The 24,365-nt window shown below is 34.8% G+C and overlaps 1 protein-coding gene across 3 annotated transcripts in view; it reads left to right on the top strand.

The window, feature by feature from the left end:
- Window positions 1-1,434: 1,434 nt before the first annotated feature.
- LOC138701559 (IQ motif and ubiquitin-like domain-containing protein) overlaps window positions 1,435-24,365 on the top strand; it is a 35,940-nt gene continuing 13,009 nt past the window's right edge. For 2 of the 3 annotated variants that reach the window (XM_069828577.1, XM_069828576.1), the window contains exons 1-6: window positions 1,435-1,512; window positions 10,128-10,530; window positions 13,451-14,161; window positions 16,563-16,715; window positions 19,070-19,254; window positions 21,609-21,995. In XM_069828577.1, coding sequence (XP_069684678.1) covers window positions 10,152-10,530; window positions 13,451-14,161; window positions 16,563-16,715; window positions 19,070-19,254; window positions 21,609-21,995 — 1,815 coding nt within the window. In that variant the 5' untranslated portion in view covers window positions 1,435-1,512; window positions 10,128-10,151. Of the gene's footprint in view, window positions 1,513-10,127; window positions 10,531-13,009; window positions 14,162-16,562; window positions 16,716-19,069; window positions 19,255-21,608; window positions 21,996-24,365 lie in introns of those variants that run through there. The other variant, XM_069828578.1, reaches the window with a different exon arrangement.

Below are 24,365 nucleotides of genomic sequence, written 5' to 3'. Positions count from 1 at the left end.
ATCTACGGGACTATGCACTCGATTCTGAAGATAAGTATTTTATGAAGCATTGTTGTCATTTGTTTGGTGTGAATCGGAAGCTGATGGATTTCCCTGTACTAATGTTAGTTATGTGAATGGCTGTCGGTCTGCAAGATTCTGTGTGTGAACTTGTGAATGTGCTCTGCTAATGTGGGTTTTAATTCTAGTATAGTACTTTCCACAGTAGAGTCATTGAGATGTTGTTTTACTGTTACTGCCATGAACTATATTAGGATTTTTATTAGCATCGTTATTTAGGCCTATCATTTTGTAAGTTGAACGAATTTACACAGCTGCGTCCTAAGTAACCAGCAAATTGCAAACGAATACACCCTGTGTCATATGCCCTTAAGGATTCGCCTATAGGATTCACGCTTGGAAGGGTTGAGGTCAAGGTTTGGGATGACCCAGAAGCCACAAGTTGTTCTAAAGATGTTGCTTTGCTAATTATCCAGTATGGAGTGCTGTATATTATATGAAACTGTTTCCTATGTCTGTAACGTATTTTTAAAAATGAATGTCTAAGCATAATATTTTCACAATTATTTCTTTCAGATATTTTTTTTTTAATTTAATGAGTATGCCGCAACGAGAATAACTCATATGTAGGGGTTATACAAGAACACATACATATTTTGTAATTTCAGAAATATGACTCCCAATTGTATGAAACTATATAGACTGAAATGAAGAAAGAATTAATTTAAATATGCAGCTCACTGATACGATAAAATTTATCTATCACATTTAATGTGATAGGAGGAGGATAGAAAAAAAATTAATAAATACAGTGGCACTTATAATAAAGTGTTGAAATGCTGTAAATTATACAGTATGACTTCTAGAAAAAGAAAACGGCAGAAAAACTTGAATATCCAGTCTGTTCAGATTTTCGGCTCACAGTCCTGTAAACAGAATGGAGAAAATTATGCCAAAAAAGTTGCTACAGCAATTATGAACTTGTTTAAAGATATAATATTCAGTATTAATATTCCACAGGAAAGAAAGCAATTCGCCACATTCATTTGTATTCATCAATGTAATTCAGTCCAGTCACTCATTCCATCTGTCAGTCAATTCATTCCTTAATGGAAAAATGTTTCAATCCATCAATCATTCAATACCAAAAGCTTATAAAGAGCTACTTTATTAAGTTATATTCCGTCCATTTTCAGCACTGCAATTTCCATAAAACTAGCATTATTATGAAGGAATATATGTGATGTAATTTATTCCTACAAGGCTAACGCTCCAAAAAAAGGGGGGGGGGAATGTCCTGATTAAATTGCTGAATGTAAGAGAAGAAAAAAGATAAAAACTCCCGAAATCATTAATACATGACGTGAATACATGCTTCTAGTAGCTTTTACCACCAACAGATAGAACCACACGTTGTTTATGTTGTCATGGTAACCAATATAAACACACTATTCTAACCTAAAAACCACAGTGAAACTGAAGGTATTTATAATTCGTTACATAGTAAGAAATGTAAGTTACATTGGTCATTATAGTATACCGAGAATTGTTCCATAGACATAAAACGATAAACTACAAGAAATAAATATTTTTCGATAATAACTAAATGTACAGTAACTGTTTATAATTGTAGAATTAATTAACTTTCTGTTAGGTTAGTATTGAATTTGTACAACTTACAAGTGTTGTCAACAAATCAAATATCAGGTTTTGACTTGTGTTTCCTAAAAATATTTGTAGATTACATGTCCCGTAGGTTATTTGCAGAAAACATACATTAGTTATTTGATAAATGCAAAATTGAATAAAAGGCTCTCTGATATAGTTTAACATATTTTTTTTTATTTTTCATTGTAAATTAAAACATTAATTTGGTATCCAGCAGTAAAGCCAGTGATAGTGATGAATGGCTTATTGTGGCTAGTTAGAGACATGATATAATATGAAAAATGGTTTGTCTTGATCTTCAATTAATTTTATGAATATAATAAAAATCTTTGAGTCAGTTCACTAAAATTGGAGTCACTTTCACAAGATACAGGAAATAATTTTCAACATGTATACCTTAACTGATACCGGTACTAAAGAGAAGTTGAGTAAGTATTGCATAATTTACAGCATTACACTACCGTAGGCCTACCAGGAGCTGAAAAATTGGATCCAATGTTTCTCAGTTTAATTCATTCAATTGTAGCAGATTGGACGAAACCAAAGAACTGTCAAGTCTCCACAATGTTATGCCATGCTAATAAGACTGGTAACATTGAGGAAGGGTTTCTTTGTTTTAGTGATTTCAGTCAGAACTGCTGAGCACTGACATTAGCTGAACATATTTTTGAAAGTTATAAGGAATATCAGTATGGAAAAAAGTAGTAGGCTACTAACACAAACATATGACAATGCTGTGGTTATGTCTAGGGAGTATGGAGGTTTACACACTCTGGTTGAAGCTAATTTAATCATGCCTTATTTATCCACTGCTATGCATATGATATGAACCTGGTTTTAAAAAAATTCTATGTATCACACAAAAGTGCAAAATATTCTTGACACTCGGAGTTAGCTTCATTTTTATTGAAGTTATCTAAATATAACCTATTTATGCTTATTATCATGAAAGGAAAAAAAAAAATCCGTCAATTGTACTCATATAGTGAAACTAAAATAGGTACTAGTATATTTGTTGCATCTGTGTTTGAATACAGATTTTTTTATGTCTCTTTGAATCTATAAATAATTGAAAACTGAGATGAATAATGAAATGTAGATTGTTGATTCAAGAGGTTTTCATGATTCTCTTCTGAACTTCGTCTTCATCTTTGTATTGCATTTGTTCAGTTACATCACTCTTTCTCATGGTGATTTCAACTTCGAAATTTTTACCAAGAAAAAAAAAAAACTTCTGACAGGATATTGCTTGAAGCGAACTGAAGACATCCAGCAGCTTTTAGCATATTTGAGGACTGAATGATTTAGACTATAATAACTTTACTAATGTTATTGGTCTCGAGTTGGTAATAGTAAAAAGGTAAAAGGTAAAGGTATCCCCGTAACATGCCATGAAGGCACTTGGGGGGGCATGGAGGTAGAGCCCCATGCTTTCCATGACCTCGGCACTAGAATGAGGTGGTGTGGTCGGCACCACGCTCTGACCGCCTTTTACCCCCGGGAAAGACCCGGTACTCAATTTTATAGGAGGCTGAGTGAACCTCGGGGCCGTTCTGAAAGTTTGGCAACGAGAAACACCGAAAATAGTGAAATGTCTTTTCACCATTGTTGAACAATACAGATTGACAAAGCATGAGATGAAAATAAAGTTTGATGTAAGGGATTGTACTAGGATGCAATTGATACTATTAAATGAGAAAATGAAGCAGGTTTTCAGATATCTCGCCTGAAAATCTGCTTCATTTTAGACTTCTTGGGTGAAAGTCTGCTTCAAGTTTTCAGATGTTGGTCAACTTGATTCCATCACACTTTTCGAGTTTTTACATAAATTCCCAGAACATTTTGCTTCTCTGAAAATATCTTACAGGCATTTTTGGATTTTGCTTGGCCGAAAAGTGAGCTTTCAATTGTTTATCCAAGCAAGAAATTCTATAAGATAAATGTTCCTGATTTGCTCAAGTATTTTTATACTGTCAATCTAGGCAGCAACATCCCAGAAGTGTCTAAAAGTCACCTATTTGCAGTAACAATTCCTATCACAAGTCGCCTACATCACTGGAAAGATAAATTTTCTGCTGTAAAGAGAGTAAAGATATAGGTACTGATATGTAGGTAATTCTCAGAGTGAAAAGAGATTGTTGGCTTGTCGATTGAAAAGGTGCTCCTTTTAAGGGAACCTGAACCTTGAGAAATAGTGAAAATTTTCATTTAGTTCTTTACTGCATTATATTCTCTGAAACTTCCTCTTTTCACGGTATACGAAACATACATTACGGTACTCACTTTTAAAGAGTTAATTTTTTTTGTGACAATCCGTCATATGCAGCTTGGATATAGTAAAAATTTTGAAGGTCATTCTGAAAAATTGTGAACATTTTAATTTTTAATTTTTTACTGCATTATATTCTCTGAAATTTCCTCTTTCCAATGGTACTGTATATGAAACATATACACTACTCACATCTAAAGAGCTAATTTTTTTTTTGTAACAATCCGTCTTGTGCAGCTAGAATGTATTAAAAATGTTGAAGATCATTTTCTCTATGTTTATATTTTCTGTAAAAATTGCACCTTTTCTCAGTTTCTGTCCGTCAGATTTACTTCAAACTTTAGGGAACATTCATTATAGGTTAATGCATGACTTAACAGAAACGTTTTGTGAAATTTAAATTTACACAGGAGTTGACCCTAGAAATGTAGCAAAAATAATATTCAAATTTGCATTATATGAAGAAAAAAAAAGATGTAAGTTGAAAATTAAATTACGTTTATTTTAAAAACTTCTGTTAAATTAACGCTACCAGGAATAAGCTGTAAAAATTCCATTGCTGTAGCCCTACTCCCAATAATTTTCGAGAAAAGATGTATTAAAAACCATTAATGTAACTTAAGTTAATATAGAATGGTCTGAGCTCCCTTAACACTGAAAAGAACCTCCCCTACAATGCTGATGTTATTGACTGTTATGGTTTAAATATTTTTAATAAACTACACCGCATTTAACTGCTATGCAAATATTAATAAATAATTATGAGCTCACAATTGCCACTGTGGCTCAGTACTAGTGCTCTGGGCTTATGCCAGGGGGCCCATGTACTAATCCCGCTCCATCCTGAATTTATAACTTGTGTTGGGCAAGCCCATGGTTCAGTCAACACAGGGGATTTCTCCGGGTATTCCAGTTCCCCTGTGACACCCTAACAATATTGTCTAGCATCATAATTCATTACCAGTATGAGAGCAATGGAAACTCACTGCCTGCCGTGCACTCCAGATAGTCTCTAACGAACTAAATGATCTACACTTCTCAGCACTAACAATGACTTCTATGCACACTCATAGAATTGGGGTGAATAATGGCAAGTTAAAGGACCTACCATTTTACAAAAAAAAGTCATAACAATCTTCAAAGATAAAATATTAAAAGTATGTTGCTTTCATCTTGTTTTCTTCGTCTAGCTTGTGATAAATAATAAAGCAGCCACGTAGTTAAATTTGTGGAGTAACTGAGTAGGTATAGACTGAAATCTCGGAGTCAGTCCTTAGTGGTGGTGGGATTTTTCTCATGCCAAAACTTCCAGAATGGTTTACTCAGCCTTCTGCTCAAATTATGTAGGTCTACCTGGTCTTTCCTGGAGGTAAAAGGAGCTTGGTGCCGACCACACCAACTCACTCTAGTGTTCTATCTTCATGCTTCCCATACGCCTTGATGGTGTTTAGAGGTGATAACTTTACCTTTAATAAATAGTAACATCTTTATTGTACTTAACTACATGGAATAGAAAATAGATGGTACCATTCTCAACACAGTAAAATATGCCCTATAAAATATGTGCGTGTGTGAGGAAGGGTAGTGATGGTAAGATACAGGAAAGGATTAATGTCAGGAGAAAGGTAAATCAGCGTTTGGTGTTCTTTCTGACAAATTACACACTGGAGAGTTGTACCTTGTCACTAATAATATTGTAACTTTTATTTAACAATAATGTGTGGCTTTTATTTCTAACTTTAATCACACACCCGTCAACAATGGGTATTCCACTCAACACAGCAACACAGTAATCGTTATTGCAATCCACCGAACGACAGTGATAATTCACGTGTATTATTGAGAAGATCAACAATGTACTCCTAATCTCAACTAATGTTCACAAAACACTATGTACAAAACAAAACTGTCAGTTCTCAGTTCACAGTTCGTTTGCCTTGGCTAGTTCTTCTAGCTCACTCACTCAAGTTCATGGTACATCGAACCCCAGGCCTTCCAGATACAGTTCACTGTACTTAGAACCCAAGACTCCCAGATAAAGTTCACTGCACTTCGAACCCAAGACTTCTGGATATGCCGCACTCGCCTGGATGCTGCCACAGTTGCGGACCTACTCAAGTTCACTGCACGTCAAACTCAGGTTCACCTCGCTCCAAGGTTTGAAGAGTAGCTAACTTTCTCACAGCTGACAAACTAACTGACTCATGCCTAAGGCTGCTCGCGCTTTATTTATTAAATCACACGTTCTCGATTGTTCTGCCTCGCGAACTTTCTGGGTCTCCACAACACTCGGCCTCCAGACATTTCCTTACGTCAGTCCCCTCCACTCCGCACCGGGCCCGCAGCTCTCTCCCTTGCTCCACGCCGCCCTCTCGCCCCGTGTCGCGCTGGATAAGCACACGCACTCCCGAGGCAACTAGAATCTTCCAGCACAGTTGCCACAATATTCTCGATCTTTCAATATACATTTTTGGAATATATTCATATTTTAAGTAGGTAATTGCCGAAACAGTAGTTTCTGAAATGGGAAAAACATTTTTAAGCATAGTAAAGCACTTTGTAAGAAGAATACTTAGGAAGTGGGATTACCTTATAAATCCAAGATAGACTTAAGGAAAAAGTCTTTGATCTATTTTGTAACATATTTTGTGAAGGACTGTTGAAATAAATCGTACAACTCTTTATATTTGAATCTAAAATCGTTCATGTTTAATGTATCTTCTTCTTCTACTTCTTCTGCTTCTTCTTCTTCTTCTTCTTCAAATACTATATCCAGGAACCTGATCATTGGCTATAACTGTAGGCGATTTCTATTGCCACAGTGATATCCTGGGAACAGTGAAAACCTTGATAATTTTCCCATAGCTCTCCTAGGGTGCGTAGGATGATGATGGAGTGATGGTAGGAAGAATGAGAATGTCCGCGAAAACCTACCGCCAAACGCCATCTTTGTTGACCACAAATTTTACTTGGACCCACTAGGATTTGAATTCTGGTCTCCAGCATGGAAAGTCGACATTGAAGCCATTAGGCTGATGACGCGAATTGAGGACTTCATTAAAAAAGAGAAATTCTGATATGAATTTTAGGCTTTCTTGGTGATTTCATTCAAAAGTAAACTTTTAGGTATCTACTGGTATTCCTACGTGTCTTGGAACTTATGATCTATAACATTTTGGAATTGCATAAGGTTCCATCATCAGGGCAAATTGGTACGACCTGAAGATTCACCAATTCTGTTCGACCCTTTATGCATAGCTACTCCAAACAACTAAACCAGAGATGTCAAAGTGCCTGCACTGCGTGCTTTCAAAAACTCGCACAACATTTCCTTAAGAGCGATGATTGTACTTTATCTTGCTGAAAAGTGAACCTTGTTGGATTTGTATTGCTTGTAGTGTGAGCACGCAATCCAGATGCTTAGACATCCCTGAACTAAACTGATTGTTTGGAGTAGCCAAGCATAACAACATCCAACAGAGTAGGTGACCCTCCATGTTGAATCAATTTGCCTTGAGTGTGTAACCTGTATATCATTACGAAACGTTGAAGATGTTAGGTTCCAAAACACGATGAAATACCCAAAAGTCTACTTCTGAGAGGAACCCTGTTAGTCACTCTAGTTTTGTTTTATAATTTAATTGATACTGGACACTGGTACTGTCTTTGTTACTAAGGGCTAAAGGAGCTATAGCCCATTGATGTTCGGGACAGAGGCATACAAAATATAAACAAAAATAGAACCTAGTCTTTTAATTTTTTGAGCAATCACCACTAACAGAAGCTTATCATAATGCTTCCTGTGAGATGGATTGTTGCCACTAGGTATTACGTATATTTATTGTATTGTATTTATTTATTCCCTGTACAATCTTGAATCTATTATGAATTGTAGGTTCATCATTAGGCGCACGCACACGCGCACACACACACACACACACACACACACACAAAAATAAGGTTTCTAATATGAATTTAATTTTAACATACTGGTACTTAAGTTCTTCAAAGAAATAGTAAACCTACCTAAAAATTTAAGTAAATAACAAGATACATAATAAATTTTAGTTCACAAAGACATCTATAAAAATAGAATAAATAACACAGATTAAATAAAAAAGATACATAATGAGATTATGGTACATGAACAAAGTTATCATCTGAGGTGATTTATTAGGAGAGTGATTGATCCTTTAAGAGCCAAGAGACTTTATCTTAGTTATTGGGTATATTTGTTACCGGTATTAATATTGTTGGGGTAAAGAATTATGTGCAACAGTAATGAAGGGAGGTATTCTATTTTATGGCTTTAATGTAAGAAATCAATAATTTAGAAAGGCATGGACTGAAGCAAAATAATTTTTACTCGGTTTTGAAATCTTAATAATTGAAATGCTTAATATTTCCAAGTATCTTGTTATATACAGTACCGGTAATAAGACTTTTGATACCTAATAGTATTATTAAGTTCAGTTTGCTAAAAATAATATTAATTGCAATTCTTTCTCTTAAAGTGCCATGTTAGGTCGCCCAAATGTATATTTGTTTTCAGCAAGTCGAGAAAGTTGTCCTGCACTCCCGTCAAGCTAAGTGTTCTTTAACTATGATGCTTGTTTCCTTCCAACACTGCATTTACCTTCCATCTTGTCCATAATCAGTTGTTCAACACGATAACTATAATTAAGCAGTATAGGTCATGTCCCAGATGTAAAATCTATCTGCATTTGATAATTACTTCTTAACAATTCACGATACAGGCATTTGCTGCTTTTAGCAATCCTGGGAATTTGATGTTCTGCTGCCCAAGGTATAACCACATTTCAGAAGCTTCCAGTTGGTTCATTATATTATATTTAGGCCTAGGCCTGTCTTAGGAATCCATGCTTCGATAATAGGAATACCGATATATGCTGTATAGCACTTCGTCTGTTGTCAGAATTTCAAATTGAGGCCACTTCTAAGATTTATTAAAATCATCCGTCCTCAAGTGAGGTTGACCACTGGGATCTGGAATTAACAAACATAAAAAGATAAAGGGAAATGAAACGAGTAAAATAATTATTCGATTTGTACATTGAAACAAAAATTTATGTGTTAACATATAAATGATAGTGTAGAATTTGAAGAGATGTCTTCAGAATTTCCATCACAATCTTCTGAACCTCTTAAAAGGGAATTTTAAAGGATTTAAGTATATTACATATAAATTTTGGTAAACAACCCCTCGCTCCAAATAGTAAGCCTGTAACATCCCAGTTGTAAAGCGAAATGCCATATTTTTCGCTGAGGTATGGTAAACAAGGTACATATTTAGCTCGCATAACTTACTTTAGTAGGAAGTCCTCTATTCTCGTAAAAGTATGTTACAGTAGGTACGTAATGTTGTGAGTTATGCAGTAAGTTCTGGACTTGGGGATTTACAGTCTTCACATTTCATTATTGATAAGCTAAGTCATACCTATCAATGAAGTTCATTGACTTGGCAGGTATAGTGATGATTTTTGTTTTACCCCAAAATGTCTTCATAAAGTGCTACAAGAGTGAAAAAAAAGTAAAGGGATGTAGAAGTATTACTTCTTTACAAGTCAGATGAAGTGTTATTAGTGATCTTGAGAGAGGTACACGAATTTTAGACTTAACCTGTGCTTACAGAGTTGTGCGAACAATCATGAATGAAAAAGACAAATCTAAAACTTGACAAAATCATAAGTGCATGGAACAATGAAAGTAATGAAAGCTTGTGATCACATGGTAAAGATGGAGCATTTACTATCGAAAGTTGCGATTCGATGTTGTTTACTGAATTTTACAATATGTATTAAGTTTTTCTGGTAAATCTCTATAAATAAAAGTAATGTGACCTAAGCCTATTTATTAATTTTGATTAAATTAAAGGCATCCGATAGTTTTAAGGAATAATACTTCTCGTACCGGTAATATATAATGTTTTTCAAAGAAAGTTGTTTATATGTGGTTAAGTTTTATATTTGTAACAAATTTTCGCTATAACATGGGTTTAAATGATTTGTTTATAGTCATTTTACATTCCTGTGGAACAAATTTACGAGGATAATCGAAGAATCTGTGTTTTAATTATTATATTTATTAATGTAAATATGTTATATCAATTATTTTTACATGTACTAATTATAAAATAAATCTGAACAATCTTTTATATTCTCCCTTCTAGGAGCTGTAACCTTATTTTTGTAAAATGGAAAGGGAAAATGATTATTCTGAAGAAAATAAAGACAGTAGAAGAATGGTTACTCCAGATGAAAACCGATCAGAGAATAATTCAACATCTGAAGACATGTCGATCTCACCAAGTGAAGATCGTTCACCAATGCTCACCCCAAACACAACACAAGAATGGATAAATGAAAATATTGAAACTGTCCGCAAAAAAGGAGGTATAATTCGTCTGGAAGATAATATTAAGGAAAGTAATTTGGAAGGCAATACAATTGATTTTATGCACAGAAATCTTGAAGAAAATGTCGAATTTGTTGTAAATGAAGAGGAAGCAGTACCTGAGGAAGGCAGTGTAGGACACACGGAACAAAGTTTGGCTTCTGAGGATCAACACCAAGGTAAACCAATTTATCAGAAACTCAGGGTTTCATAATCTGTATTATATTTCTCTACACAAACTTATCAGCAGCATCTCTGCTGTTTTAGCTTTCAGCAAAATAATAAAAAATGAAGGAAAACATCACAGTAGACAGTAATTAAAAAAATTTGAGTTTTAAAATGTAGAACTGAGCTGGCTAGTCGCGAGGAAGTATGCTAATATAGTATTCTAAGGCTAAGGGTTTGGCACACGAAGGTAGCAAGCCTCGTTTAGATTCAAACTTGCCAGTAAAAATATTTTCTCTTTCTTTCAAATCGTATATTTAATTAAAATCATCATATCGTTTCATAAATGCCAAATAACTTTGCATCATTTTTAAATAAAGTAGACTGAATAAGAAATAAAGAATAAAAAAATGTAAATAACTACTGCTGCATATGATGGGACACTATAATAGCATGCAGAAGAGATATACTTACATCTGTGTGTGTGTATTTATGCAACAATTTTATTTACTGGTAGTACTGTAACAATAACAAGCAGTAGTCATTTTTAATTGTTACGAATGTATGTATATACTGAAAAAATCAGCAGAACAAGTTTTTAAATTCATTCTGTATTTAACAGTGAAAACGTAGGATGTTGCCCATGAACTTCAAATCTTATACTTACATATTTACTTATGGCTTTTAAGGAACCCAAAGGTTCATTGCCACCCTCAATTAAACCCGCTATCGGTCGCTATTCTGTGCAAGATTAGTCCAGTCTCTATCATCATATCCCACCTCCCTCAAATCCTTTTTAATATTATCCTGCCATCTACGTCTCGATCTCACCAAAGGTCTTTTTCCCTCTGGCCTCCCAACTAATACTCTATATGCATTTCTGGATTCGCCCTGCTACATCTCAAACGTCTAGATTTAATGTTCATAATTATGTCAGGTGAAGAATACAATGTGTGCAGTTCTGCGTTGTGTAACTTTCTCCATTCCCCTGTAACTTCATTCCTCTTAGCCCCAAATATTTTCCTAAGAACCTTTATTCTCAAACACCCTTAATCTCTGTTCTTCTCTCAAAGTGAGAGTCCAAGTTTCACAACCATACGGAACGACTGGTAATATAACTGTTTTATAAATTCTAACTTTCAGATTTTTTGACAGCAGAGTAGATGACAAAAGCTTTTCAACCGAATAATAACACGCATTTCCCATATTTTAATTTCCTCCCGAGTGTAATTTATATTTGTTACTGTTGCTCCAAGATATTTGAATTTTTTCACCTCTTCGAAGGATAAATTTCCAATTTTTATATTTCCATTTCGTACAATATTCTGTACAAGACATAATCATATACTTTGTCTTTTCGGGATTTACTTCCAAACCTATCGCTTTACTTGCTTCAAGTAAAATTTCCGTGTTTTCCCTAATCGTTTGTGGATTTTCTCCTAATATATTCACATCATCCGCATAGACAAGAAGCTGATGTATCCCGTTCAATTCTAAACCCTCTGTGTTAGCCTGAACTTTCCTAAAGCGAAGTTAAAAAGTAAAGGTGATAATGCATCTCCTTGCTTTAGCCTGCAGTGAATTGGAAAAGCATCAGATAGAAGCTGGCGTATACGGACTCTGCTGTAAATTCCACTCAGACACATTTTAATTAATCGAACTAGTTTCTTGGGAATACCAAATTCAATAAGAATATTATACAAAACTTCTCTCTTAACCGAGTCATATGCCTTTTTGAAATCTATGAATAACGCCGGTAATCGAACCCAGGCTGGCCAGTCTGGAGGCAGACGTGCTACCACAGAGTTAACTCGGTGGACTACTTATGACATATATAAAATAAATGAATTCCAGTTTAAAATGTCACTGAAAATGAATGTAACACTGACTTCTCTATATTGCAAAAGGCATAACAAACGACAGAATAAAGAAGTTATGTAAACATTAAGCTACTCGATAAGACATAATAATAATATGTAATTTATGCTTAAAAGATTCATATTCACAAATTTGTTTCTAAGAAAGTGCGATGCAGAAGAAAATTGTCATTCTTGACTGCTGGTATGAACAGTAATTAGGCCTATATGAAGAAAGGGGAGGTTTTTTTTTTTTTTTTTTGCAGACGTGAGAATCTCCTTTTACTTTTACCACGTAGAAATCGCACCTTGCCTGTTAGCACTAATCTCACACCAAATTCAGATTTTTCTTAATGTGTAGAGCAGGAGTTCCCAAACTTCTTGAGACTGTGCCGCCCTTCACATATCACATTTTCCGTGTGATGTCCCTGTACTCTCCTTCCCCCCCCCCCCAAAAAAAAAACAAATTAGATTTGATGGTGTTTTTAAAAGAAGATAGTAATTTACATTACTAGCTTCTATTCTTTTAAGTGTAAGAATATAAAATTAGAATAAAATAAATATAAATATGTATACATACTGAAAATTTGCATATTGCGTTTCTCTATACATTATAAATTTTACTTTCTTCTTATAGTCACGATGCCCGAGATGAAGACCAGCAACACACCAGGGAGTCGGAATGCATAGTTTGAGAACCTCTGGTGTAGAGGGACATCATCCACTTAAATCTTCAAACTTTCTTTGAAATTTTTTTCGACATTGTCTCACAACAATTGTTTTGAGAATGTCGTGCAAGATTTTATTTTTCAAGGCTAACAATACTGACATTGTCTAATGTAGTGTGTATTGGCACGATATTCAGTAAGGGTGGAATGCTGGTAGTAACACTTAAATTATGTGGTGTTTGTGAAGAACTTCCTGAATAAAATCATGAAAGAATTCATAAAGGAACATTAGTTTCTTTACTTTGGTTGATGTTATAACTCTGAAAATATTGTAATTATAAATTTTGTAATTTAAATGTTAATGCTACCACCTGGTCTTTGTATAATTATGGAATTATTTTCTTGTTCAGAAATCATTGAAGAGGTAAGGAGAGATTTATCCTTGGAATTATCAACGCAAACAGAAATTGAGGCATCAGAAGCAGTTCTTGAAATTGAGGAAGTACCATCCAACGCCTTTGAGGAGAAAACAAAAATCTGGCTTAATGATGAATTCTCCAATTTAGTCAAGATGTTTCCAGTAAGGACATTTCAAGAAGCTGTAAACATTCAGTCAACAGCAGAAGAAAAAGAGAAACTGGAAAAGAAGATCCAAAGTTGGGTAAATTCTTCCGTGCGCAAGAAACAGGTTGATAGAATGAAGGAGAAATCTGAGAGGCTGCAGAAGTGTGAAATTATGTACTGTACTCAGAAGCCGAAAGTAGTTACAGATGAAATTCAAAACAAACGAGACATATCAGATAGTCAAATATACAGTCCACAGATTGTTACAGTTAAGTTCCTCATAAACAATGTCCAGGCGTTTACATGTGCATTTGAAATTGATACCCTTGTGCGAGACATAAAAGAGAAGTTGTCAAGTACATTTAAATGCCAACCTGTCGATCTGCAGTTGGTAAGAAAGGGAGTGGCTCTCTCGGACTCTGTCGATTTAGCCAAGTTGGGTGTTGAGCCATATGGAACCGTGGAAATTGAGGTTAAAGCAAAAGGATCTCTGAAAACTGAAAGCATGTATGATGTACCAATTGTACCAGATGTTATTACAGTCAGAGTTGAATCAGGTGAGCTCTATTTTATATGTATGATATTTATTTTATGTATAGATACCGTAATAGAAGTAATATGTAATATTAGATTAAATTATACTGGACTGGATCAGTGACTGACCTCATACATCAATACCTTTAAGATCTATTGTGTATCCCCTAACTTAAAACGTAAATAGCCTGGCATCTTTAGCAAAGATTACTATGCTTTTAATGGGAGTTTGTTCCATTAAGTCGTCGTCGTCTTCTTATTCTTCTCCTTCTTCTTCTTCCTTTCAAGTATTAGGCCCTATGGCCTGTTACGATCTCACAGTTGAATTTTCGAATTAAATAACTCTACATAAAACTTTCTTAAATTTAAACTTTAATAGTGTTAGAAAGGCTAAAAAAGGTAATATACTTCAATGACAATTCAAAAATTGCGAGCTCTTAGTTGTGCTAAAGCTTTGCATTCACATAAAGGCCTGTCTTTTAACATTTAAAACAATAAAATCCACCTAAAATGACCTTTTACTTCATGATGTTCATTTATTAGACTATCAATCCATTCTAGTTAATTTCTGCTTAGTTTGAGCACTTTTAAAAACTTCGTATTTGATTCTTTGATTAGAACCTATGAGTACCTCAAGCTTGCAGGTTTTATAATCATCCACTCCTGCTGCCTACTTGGCAGGTATCAAATCAAATTATTACTTTTTCTTTGTTTCTTGACCAATCTGTCAATCATTTAATTCGCGTGAATTACTTCTTGTTCAGTTAACTGTATCACTTTGACTAAATTGTGCTCAGAGCTAGTCTCATGAGTGACTGCAGACATTTTATTAATAGTAGGTTTCACTCTAGAGCTTTGAATGCAGTGGCTATCAGAGAGTACCTATTAGAAGATCAGACATTATACATTCAAGTATTTTCCCATGTAGGCCTACTTGCCATAATGGTAAAAATCTCAGGCTGTAAAACTGTTTTACAGTGCCCAATCATATACGGTACCCCAGATCCTACGTCTGAATTGGTTTTAGATCCACTGAATATCAGACTGATCACACTTATTTCAACAGAAATTTCCAGATTATCCATTCACTGTGATCTGAATAGAATAAACCGTCAACATATATGCCTAACTTGGAGTCAGTCCAAAAGGGAAACATTGAAGGAGGAGAGTCCGATCCGGTGCTGTGGATTGAATTCGGCGTAGCTCAGTGGTCAGAGCGCTTGGTACGTAGAACCAAGGACCCGGGTTCGATCCCCAGTGCTAGAGGGAATTTTGCTCCTCAAATATTCATTGTCAATTAATATTACAGATATTATTCTGTAGGACAAATTAATAAATCTTTAATATTGAATAGAATTTGTTATCTCTCATAACATTACTTTTTGTACCAAGTCCCTGGTCTGTAATAATTCTGTCCTGAATAAAATTCAATTCTGATTGTAAGCAGATTTAGTAGTTGACACTTGAGCTTATAGTAGACCAGTACTGGTACCAGTACTGGCTTTCTAATAGAAGGCTTTCTTCAGTAGGCTTCATAAGAACACAAGACTGGTAGATTGTCATGGTGCAATGTATCTGAGAGATCCACTTCCCAGATTTTTTAAAACGTAACGTCATTGTTGTAACAGTTGTACTTCGTAATAGCTGCTTAGAATCCACTGTTGCATCACTTGATTCATTATTGACCATCTGTTGTTGAACTTCAATTTATTTTTAATCAGAAGTATCTGAGACACTCATTGCATGCGCTCATATAACTGTTTCAGCAGCTTGCAGTGCTGAATGTTCTATTATTGTGAACAGGATATTGCAGGAAAAAAAAGGCAAAGTATATGATTTTAACGATCCTAGGCATGGCCACCAGCATAACTCAGTCGACTAATATGCTTGCCTGCCGATCTGGAGTTGTGCTCAGGCACGGGTTCAATCCCCACTTGGGCTGATTACCTGGTTGGATTTTTTTCGAGGTTTTCTCCAACCATAAGGCGAATGCCAGGTAATCTATGGCGAATTCTCGGCCTCATCTCGCTAACACCAATCCCATCGATGCTAAATAACCTAGTAGTTGATAAAGCGTCGTTAAAATAACCAAGTAAAAAAAAAAGAAAAGAAAATAAAAACGATCCCAGGAATATGCAAGATGTTATGAAATGTATTGAAACGTATAGTTGTCAAGTATTTCTAGAATGCCTATTATTATTTCAGCATTAGGATGTATATTGAAAACAAAATGAAAATGTAATTATTCTAAAATACAAAATTAAGTGTAATGTTACAAAATAAATACAAATTTTAAGCGTGGTATAATTTTCAGGCACAACACAGACATTAATATGAAAGGTATCTCTCAGATACATTGCGCCCAACTGTGTAACAATAGGGATTGCACCACGGTTAAAACTGATGAAGTTATTTCCTTTTCAGCTACTGAAGAGGCGAGAGATGTTGTTATTGAAATTGAGAACAGATGCATTATTAAGCCTTATATTGGAGGCTACAGACATAAAGAAACTGGCTTAGAATATCATCACGCTTTCACGCAGACAGCACCATTATTTTTTAGTGCATCAGCATATGGTAAATAGTAGTTGTGTTATGTGTGTAATACATTAAATAGAGTTTTTACACTACCAACCTAACACAATTATTGTCGTTAATTCACACTTCAGTATGGCATTTGTGAATTTCACAGGAACTGAAAAATTCAGATATGATATTTATTCAAAGTAATAGTGAAAAAATCTTGTATACAACAAAACAATGGGACTCATTACTGTACTTGTGAGATTTTTTAAACTTACCTGATGGTTCTTTTAAAAAACGTCTCACGCATACAAAAATGAGTCACTTTATATTCTTGTTGTATAAATTATTATTCTTGTTCTGGTAAATGAACGGCTGGAAATACTTGGAAAGTTTTTACTACAGACCTGCATGAGACTTAGTGACTTCCACCAGTTTCGGAAATACGGAAAGAGAATTGGAAGCATCTGTGCGTAACAAAGGATAATCTTCTTCGTGAAAGATGTGCAATAATTGTCTGAAAATCGGAAGTGATCGCTCCAGTAATTAGTAAAGGAAGTCTGTCACTGGCATTTCATTTGTGATTCATTTTTGTTAATAAATTACTGTCCATTGATATGCCAACGGAAATTATGTATTGAACCATCACTATACCGGTATTGAATATGATTTAAGATTTTAACGTGGTGCACAGGATTTTTTGGTATTTACATTGCATCACAGATGAAGGAACAGCTAATGTTTCGAAGCTACAATGCAAAATTCCAAGAATATCTCACTACGTCAAACACCTTGAAAATTTCCTTTTTTAATGCAATGCCACCAGGTTGTTATTTGACATATTTCTGGTCTTTCCTGACACTGGCTTATTTGTAAGCCACTTCTGAGGTTGGGGCTCCTGGAAGGCGGAGTTATGCTGCTCCGATGATGATAATGATGATAGGATGATTATGAAGTGCCAGGAGAGGTCTTAAACTGTCTTAAACTTAAGCTTAACCTAATTTTCCAGACCATGGACGAACACAGGAACATTCCCCTTTAAGGAAAAATTCCTGTGTTCTAATTGGGAATCGAACCCGAGACCTCATGAACTGTAGTCAGAAGCTCTGATCACTAGCCCATGAGGCTGGTCACACCTTGGAAGTTTTAAATCATATTATTTAAATTGGCCTGTATAGGGGGGAATGTTTAACAGATTTGAATGGTCCAGTCCTAGAGAATAGTTCTTGGTAGGCCTATAGATTCAGCAGATAGATTTCCATTTTCTTGCTGTTCTTAATGATTTAGCCAATGTGTAGCTCCGAAATGTTGGCTCTTTCTGCAACTAGACAAAGTGTGAAAAAAATATCTCGCATCATCACCCTTACATTGAGTTCATTTGGAAAATCATGTATGTCAAAGTGTCACATTTATTAATTGATTTTTTTATATTCCGAACCATATATAAAATTTGAAGACTCATTTAAATTAACACACATCTATTATTTATTAAAACCAAAATACACCAGCATTAGCACGTTAATGCAATTGAATGATACACTTCAGTTCGGCCACTTTGCCTCAAGTAAATCAGCATTACTTATTTTTCAAAGTTTATGGGTTCTCAGTCTTTTTCAGTTCTGTGATAGAAATTTTCACTACACCTCCTGGAAATAGGGTTTGTATCTTCTGGTTAACTACCAGATACTTCTTCTAATTCACTTAACACGACTTCTTAATCTTTCGTTTTATATTGCATTAGATTTTATTCTTGACACGTAATATGAGTTTGGAACAGATAACAACAAATCAATTAAACAATAGTATAGTATAGTAGTAGTCTAATGTAATAAATTTGTATAACTTTCTTTTTCATTGCAATTATACTGCTCTTTTCAATTAACATTAGCGTGCTTGACCAGGAAAACATGATTTCTGGATTTGCAGCACAGCTGTTCTATGGATACTATCGAAATTTAGAGAGTAATAGAAGTCACTGAAGAAAATTCTGAATTTGCAACCATGTGAGTTTCAATATCTCAAACGTTTTGGGACCACTTAGAGGTTTCATCCTCAGAATCATATAGTTCAAGACCAGGAATTGTTGTCTACTCTTTGATTTCGTTATTGCTTGACTAGCCCAATCAATTAAACATCTATAAGGAAGGAACACATCGAGAAAAGATGGGGAAATACATATTAATCAATTTTTTGGGCTAGCTAAGAATTATAGACAAAGCAAAATACGCAAATTTTCTAATTCTGAATTGATATCTATCTGAGAATGAAACCTGTATATAATTCCGAAACATCAGAAATTAAATCCAACATGGTTGCAAATTCAGAATTTTCTTCTCAACCTCCCTGCTGAAATCTTACTGTAGAAGTAATTTTCTTATTTTAAAAGCATCTATTACAATTTTATGTAGGAAAAAATTCCCGCGATACACAGACAGCTGAATTTAAGGAAAGTGTACAGAATACTACATATGACGTTGGTACTCAAATGTGCAAAGAAGATCATTATATTCCATGCCAAAATGATAGAATACTTCAAGCCGGAAAATACAGAACTGCCGAAGAACTGCAGAGATGTGCTCACTTGGACAGAAAGGTTAGTGCAATAAAATTATTGAAATGAGAGGAAGCACATGTGAACAGATTAAAGAGTGTCAGAATACTGATATTAATTTGAATGCAAAGGTACAGAGTGTGCAATGTATCATAGCACTCAGAATTATTTGTCTCATAACTGGTGGGAACCAATATTCTGGTTCTGCAGCAAACACATTCACTTTTGGAGAATCTCGTTCATGTTGCACTGTCAGATGTGATTTTTCAGTATTCCAGATGCGTACATTATGGCGATTTACTTTGCCACTCAAGTGAAATGTGGCCTCGTCACTAAACATTAGAAAGTCCTCAAAACCATCATTCTCCTCCATAGCTGCCTGCATGGAATTATAAATATCGTTTGACGAGGTCTTCCAGTTTTATCTCTTACAGTAACTGTTTGCAGTACGGTTTCATTTGCAATCGGGTTCGTAAAATTTTCCATGCAGTCGGTTGCAGAATATCAAGTTCCCAACTGGCACAGTATGTTGATTTCTGAGGGCTGCGAATGAAACTTACCCTCACTCGCTCCACTGTTTCATTAGAAACGCTTGGACGTCCACTGCTTTTACCTTTACTCACAGTATCAGTTGCTTTAAATTGACGATGCCATCTCAGAATGCTTTGGTGACCTGGTGGTGAAGTTCCAGGACAGGGATGCAGAACTGACGAGAGAGGGGTGAAAGCATGGGGAAAGCGTTGCTTCCCTGTCCACAGTCCACTGGCTTTGATTGACGTCTCTGTGACCCATACGCAATCACATAACACAGACACTGAATACAAATCCCCTCCCCTACCAAGTCAATGATAATGCTGGGGTGGAAGGAAAGGATGAATGACGTATTCTACCTTATAACATACGCCAAAAATGGCACCCACTTCTTCAAGCCTGTTCCAGGGTATTGTCTCCAGAACGCACGCTGTATGGTTGCAAAGGAAAATGACTTCTCATATTCTAAAACTGCGAATGCTTTCTGCTGCATAGACATCATTTTGAAAACTATCCTTGTGCTGCTGTTTGTCTACATGCGCCAGAGTTACAACAATGGAAAAGTAAACTTTCAGAGTTTTTCTTTCGGTTCATGATTATAGCACTAACATATTGCATCCATAGTTTTCTCATATATTTGATTCAAAACCTGATGAATCATTTGTAATTGCCCTGTATACTGTATTTATATATTTTTTTTACTTATATTACATTTTTCTTTGATTAAAATTGTTTTTGAATTTGATGAACATACTGTAACTTGAATGCTTGGCTCAGAGTCATAGAGTACAATTTTATTGTATTGTTAAGTTTATTAGGTGTACAGAAAAGCTACTATTCTAGTGATGTATGGGAGTACGTATTAAAAATTTACTATTGTTAAAACTTCGTTTTCTGATCGGATTTTCAGTGAATCTATATTAACTGAGTGATTATGTAATGTCAGTATAATTGATGATAACGAGATGTTATTTGACGAGTTTGGCGAGAAGAATATGAGGATTTTCTTTGGGATTAGACCTATTTGACATTCTCCTTACAGTTTGAAAACATCTCAGAAACTCTGTTAAAAATAAAATTCTTGTAAAAATAAAACTGTACCAATACTTTCATTTATACTTTCTGCTCCGGAAGTTATTACTGTCTGTGAAATTAGGAGGTAATTATGAATTGTCATGGCATTTTTTTAATACATTATAAAATATCTTCAAGATAGTTTGTCTGATGTCGAGCAACCAAGTACAAAACCAGTTTAATATTCTTCAGTTAGCTCACAGATGATTTGTTTTTTCTTCTCCCGAGATATTGATGCTATTGCTTCAGTCTATTGGTTTATTGTATACACCCTTTGTATTTTCTACTTGTATGTTTTATTCATCAGAGACCTCTGTGGTCCCACAAGACGTTGTCCTGCAAAGACATCTTCTCAAAGCAGAAAATTTGAAATGAAAAAGAACTGGTCGGCTTTGCCTTCCTTCTGCAGGAAACATGTACAGAATTTTTACTGTGCCTAAAATCAATAGCCCTCAATGGAGTTTGAAACTACAAATTTTGATATAATGACAGGCATGTTAATGATTAAGGCTTCTAAAACATACTGTTTCTTGTGATAGTATGAGAACATCTTTGTCACTTTAATAGTTCTGTGGAGATTCCATACTGAACTCTTTGTAGATTCTAATGAGACACACTTGTAGGTTTGATTAAACAACAATTATTTTTAATCCTAATTGTTCTATATACACTTTTAACATTTATATATTACTGATCAACTTTCCATTGTTGAAGCCAGTGATTGAATGAAAATAGAAGTAATGAAAATGAATTGTAAAATTTCTTTCTAACCATGTCTCCGTAACTTTCAGGCTATTGTTATCCAGCGGCACTGGAGGGGATGTATGGCCAGGAGAAGGTTTGCAAAGATGAAAAAAGAACATCAAGAATTTCTGTTCTGGGAGAAAGAAGAGGGTAAGAGAGCATCAAGAGAACGTGATGAACGCATAAGAAAAGAACTTGTTAGGAAGATATTCCCAAGGACAAGAGCTGATTACGAAATGCTATATGCAATGGTTGAGAATTGGAGAAAGGCTGAAGTTAGACGCATTTCAAGTATGGAAACTGTAGCCCCCAAGAAAGCAGAGTTTTGTTTGTTGCTTAAAAAGGAGATCGAGTCTCTTAATACTATTGAGAGGTACAGACTTGAACTCAAGAAAGAGAAGATAGCAAAAAAAGAGTTAAGCATTTTGGAAAAGGTAAATAATTAACTTGCTTCGTTTTCTCATTTTAATATGGTACAGTAATGTCTTGAATCACCATTCGTATAAAGAAGCAGCTGAGTGTAAAGAAAGAATTGAAATATTCAAATATGTGCAAAATAATCTTATTTTATGTAAGTATTTATACTTATTCTAAGCTTCAAGTTTTGATACAGAATCCATACTTCTTGGTACTGATAATGCTTATAGTTACTATGAACTGCTCATACAATATAAGTAAAAATCTGTAAAGCCTTGAATTTTAATGTATTTATGACACCAATAATGTATTTGATATTGTGACGGGAGTCATAGTCTTTTCTCATTGATCTAATCCTTCTGGCTGCACTGTGGCCCTGGGGTTCATACAGCTTGTAGCAGAAAACGAGGATGTTTCCTTAGAGGCAAAGGCGGCCAATAGAATTGTCATATCTATTGGTATTTAGTACTGATTGTCTCGCAAGGAGGAAGTAACATCTCGTCACCCCAAGGGTCTTTGGTTGCCTGTAATAGAGAGCTGCAGAATAGCACTTACAACAGGTTTAGATTCGACCATCAGAGAACATCCATCAAGGTCGAGAATCCGACCAACCTGGTTATCCCTTATGTTTTGCAGGCTAGACAGAACACCAGGCGCACTTCATCATACATGAAACTAACATTTTCTGAGTAGATACACAAACGGAGTAACAACTGAAGGAAATTTACTTTGTCTCATTTTAAAAAATGTGTTTGATTTATATTGGCCTACAATTGATTGGACACTTTAATTTATCTTCATAACTAACATATAAATGAACAAATGGACACCAGTAGCAACAAAGAAAATTAGTGTAATGCAAAATATGAAATCTTGTGTGTAAAGATGTGCAAGGACAGAATAAATTACAGTTATTACTTACTCGTACTAAATAGAAGAGCAAATAAGTACATAATTATATTCTAATGTAACATTCACACTTTAAACTCAAAATGCACAGCTCTAAAACAGTAGTTGTTAATATGTAATGCCTTTCAATTACTCTAAACAGCTGCATTATTATTTCATTAATAAATAATTTCTTAAGAAGGTAGAGTGTTATTAACAAAAAAAAAGTACTCTCAAGCTCTATTGGTTGTACTCAGCGATGCATGTTGTTGCTCTTGACGATACCAAACTGTAATATCTGGATGAATGAATCAATGAATCAATTAATTAATTAATAAACCAATCAGTGAATCAATAAATCAATCAATTAATCCATGCATGAATGAATCAATGAATTGATGGATGAATGAATCAATGAGTCGATGGATGGATCAATGGATGATTGATTGAATGTAGTGAGAGAGGAAGAATTATCAATTACACGATGATAATCACGTGCTTGCAAAGGCTCTTGGAACTCCTGCATGGCTCAATGTGGTCTGCCTTTGCCGTTCACTCACAAGGAGTGAGAAACAACTTAATATTCGTTAAACCTAACACTGAGACAGAAGAGCTTTGCATACTGACTACCGGTACCACACGAGGCGTTCAATAGGAATATATAATTTCTACTTCTCATAACTGGTTGTGCATGACTGTAGCCTATAATGTGATAGCTTTGTTTATATTTTAAAGTAAAAATGGGTATCAATGGGGGTTTGTTGATAGTCTGGAAGCAAGAACTATAGTCTAATGATAGTGCGGTGACAATGTTTGAAATGATTTTATTTACTTCTTTGGTAATTGTATGTTGCAAGGTTCTTCTTATCATAACTTCGTGTGACACACTACCTGTATTCATAATGTTATTTGCCTTCCAAAGGAAGCCTTAATTTGGAAACTCTTATTTGACATACAGTGCTTTCAGTCAGGTTTGGACCAGAAGCAAGTGCAGTAATCATAAGACCATCAAGGTCAATGTAATAATTCGTAGAGGCTCTTAAAAAACATGAAAAAATATGTCTGTAACAATCCTAAACAGAATGATGCGACATTTTTGGTTTTTATAACATGCCATGGATATAGAAACAGCCAACACCTTGGAGCTATCAGCTGTATCATTCATAAGGGGTGGCAAGAAAAAGATAAATCTCTCTATTCAATCCATTACCGTACTAAGAGCTGTTCTACTGCAGTACGATACTGCTTGTTTTTTTTTTATTATTTTATTTTAGTTGTATAAATATGTAAATTATATTTTGGTTCCTATCATATGGAAAAAGAGCGAGAGAACAGAGAAGATTGGTTTGTTTGTTTCTGAAAAGTTCAAATTTCTGTACATTATTCTAACATTTTCCCTTACAATTTAGTTAAATTTGATTTAAACAGTATTCAACGTGATGCTAGATTTTTGGGTCCTTGAATTGTGAAATATGCAGGATCTTTCATATAATATATTT

Source organism: Periplaneta americana, chromosome 6, assembly GCF_040183065.1.
Source record: "Periplaneta americana isolate PAMFEO1 chromosome 6, P.americana_PAMFEO1_priV1, whole genome shotgun sequence".
NCBI classification, from domain to species: Eukaryota; Metazoa; Arthropoda; class Insecta; order Blattodea; family Blattidae; genus Periplaneta; species Periplaneta americana.
Note: the sequence above shows the minus strand (reverse complement) of the source record. Positions and strands in the feature narration are given on the sequence as shown.